This window comes from Helianthus annuus, chromosome 6, assembly GCF_002127325.2.
Source record: "Helianthus annuus cultivar XRQ/B chromosome 6, HanXRQr2.0-SUNRISE, whole genome shotgun sequence".
In the NCBI taxonomy this organism is placed as follows: Eukaryota; Viridiplantae; Streptophyta; class Magnoliopsida; order Asterales; family Asteraceae; genus Helianthus; species Helianthus annuus.
In genome coordinates this window covers 129,391,620-129,393,792 of record NC_035438.2, presented here as the reverse complement: position 1 = coordinate 129,393,792, position 2,173 = coordinate 129,391,620, and the positions used below count along the sequence as shown (strand labels likewise).

The 2,173-nt window shown below is 47.3% G+C and overlaps 1 protein-coding gene across 1 annotated transcript; it reads right to left on the bottom strand.

Annotated features, from left to right (window-relative positions):
- Positions 1-1,482: 1,482 nt before the first annotated feature.
- Positions 1,483-1,965, bottom strand: LOC110887740 (serine/arginine-rich SC35-like splicing factor SCL33). The gene has a single exon (XM_022135312.1). The coding sequence runs from the start codon at positions 1,963-1,965 to the stop codon at positions 1,483-1,485; it is 483 nt and encodes a 160-aa protein (XP_021991004.1).
- Between the last annotated feature and the right edge of the window lie 208 nt (positions 1,966-2,173).

Here is a 2,173-nt window from a genome sequence, read left to right as displayed (position 1 = left end):
TCGAAACACACATTTTGCATCCAATTCATCGCAGGCTGCGCACCAAGACTTTTGGCTCACTGTTAGGCATGAGCACCGTTTATCGCCCACAAACTGATGGTCGGGCCGAACGCCCCATCCAAACATTCAAAGGCATGTTGAGAACATGTGTATTGACCATGGATACGAGTGACACCTCCTTTATGTGGAAATCTCTTCCAACAACTGCTACCGCACTAGTATTCAGGCAACACGATTTGAGGCATTGCACGGACGCAGATACCGGTCACCCCTATGTTGGGCGGAAGCCAAAATTCCGGCCCAAAACTTGCACTTGACACAACGGGTAGGGTTGCCCAGAATAGACAACGCATGGCGGCAGCTCCAGACCGTCAAAAAGGCTACGCGGATAAGTGTAGGAAACCTCTAGAACTCCTTCGAGACTGGGTTCTACTTAGAGTTTCACCCTGGAAGGGTGTAGTACGTTTTGACAAACAGGGCAAACTTAATCCGTGGTATGTTGGACCGTTCGAAATTTACCGAGAGGATCGGTGAGGCTATTATAGACTAAACCTGCCTGAAGAGCCGAGTACGGTACACAACGTCTTTCACGTGCCCAATCTGAAGAAGTGACTGTCAGATGAAACATTCGTTATTCCTTTTTAGGAACTCGTGATCAGCAACAAACTACGCTTCGTTGAGGAACCGGTTGAGATCAAGGATCGAGAAATCAAAACCCTCAAGCGTAGTGTGACCAACAGACCGAGTTCGTTGGAACTCATGCCGTAGCCCAGAGTTTACCTGGGAACGGCAAAACCAACTGATGCGCATGTATCCCCAGTTGTTTACAAACATTACTTCCAGCACTGAAGCTACAATTGAATTTCGGGAAGAAATTTCAAGCCAACAAGGGGATGATGTGACACCCGACGAAAACGTTTAATCACACTAGCTTGTCAGTGGCTGCGCGCTAAATTTCAGGACGAAATTTCTTGAACTTGGGGATAATGTGACACTTCGGGTTTTTCCTGTACGTTACTTGGATGTTACAATTAATTTGTGAAATTCTACACTAAGTGAAATGTGTACGAACTCTGTGGATAATGTGCTACGTGATATTTTTCGTACTATGTGATTTTATGTGCTATGTGACTTGCATGTTCGTTTTGGTGGACTTTCGTGAAAATGCTTGTATCTATGTATAGTAATGGAATCCATGTATGTAGAGCACATCGTGTGACGTTTGCTTAAATTTCGAGGACGAAATTCCTATAACATGGGGAGAATGTGACAACTCGAGCCCTTAATCCTGATCGTCGTAAGACGAGCTTGTTATTATTATTGTTATCATTTTCTTTAGCGTGATTATTATTTACTAAAATAATTGGGATTACCGTTATATTATTATTAAAACCGGGTCAGTCGGTTGGGCAAGACTCCTAATTGTTCAACGGGCTCACGCACTTGGGCTAGGCCCAAGCTAACTAACCTAAACCCTACTATTTAAGCACCCTTATAAACCCTAAATTCACATTTTGAGCAATCAGCCACACCCCATATTCCTTCCCCTCTCTCCTTCTCGACTGCAATTCCCGGCGACCGGAGCCACGACTTCCGGCGACCGGTTTTTCGTCCGATCAACACCACCCTTCTTCTCTTATCCTCTCGCACCACCCACCCCCTACCCGATCTCTTCTCAGGTTCGACTGGCGAGCCGACGACAGCGCTGCCGTGAGCAGCGGCGGACCTGGTTCTCCCCCTCTCTGATTTTGGCCGTTGCTCCAGTAAAGACGGCGGATGGTGGGGTCTTGGTGGTGAACAGAAGTTGCAGCAGCGGCGGCACCGATGACGGCAGCGCCGCCGCGATGGCGGCGGTGGTGCTTCTGACTCTGACAGGTTTCGCTGGCTTCGTTCTCGGGAACCGGGTTTCTGTTCGGGTTCTACTCGGGTCAACCGCAAACATGTTCGGATCAGACCTTGGCTCATAGTGGTTTGGGACAGATCCCTTCGGGTGTTTGGTCTAGGCTTGGTCCAGATCAGGAGCATGGACTGCTCGTGCGTTCCTTCAACCATCGGTCAGTTTATCCCACTGTTTATATTTATATTGTGAGTTTGAAAAATGATTGGCAGTTTACTCGATTCAAGGGTGCGTGTGTGGTAATAAATAATTGTTACCACTTGATATTTTGGATGT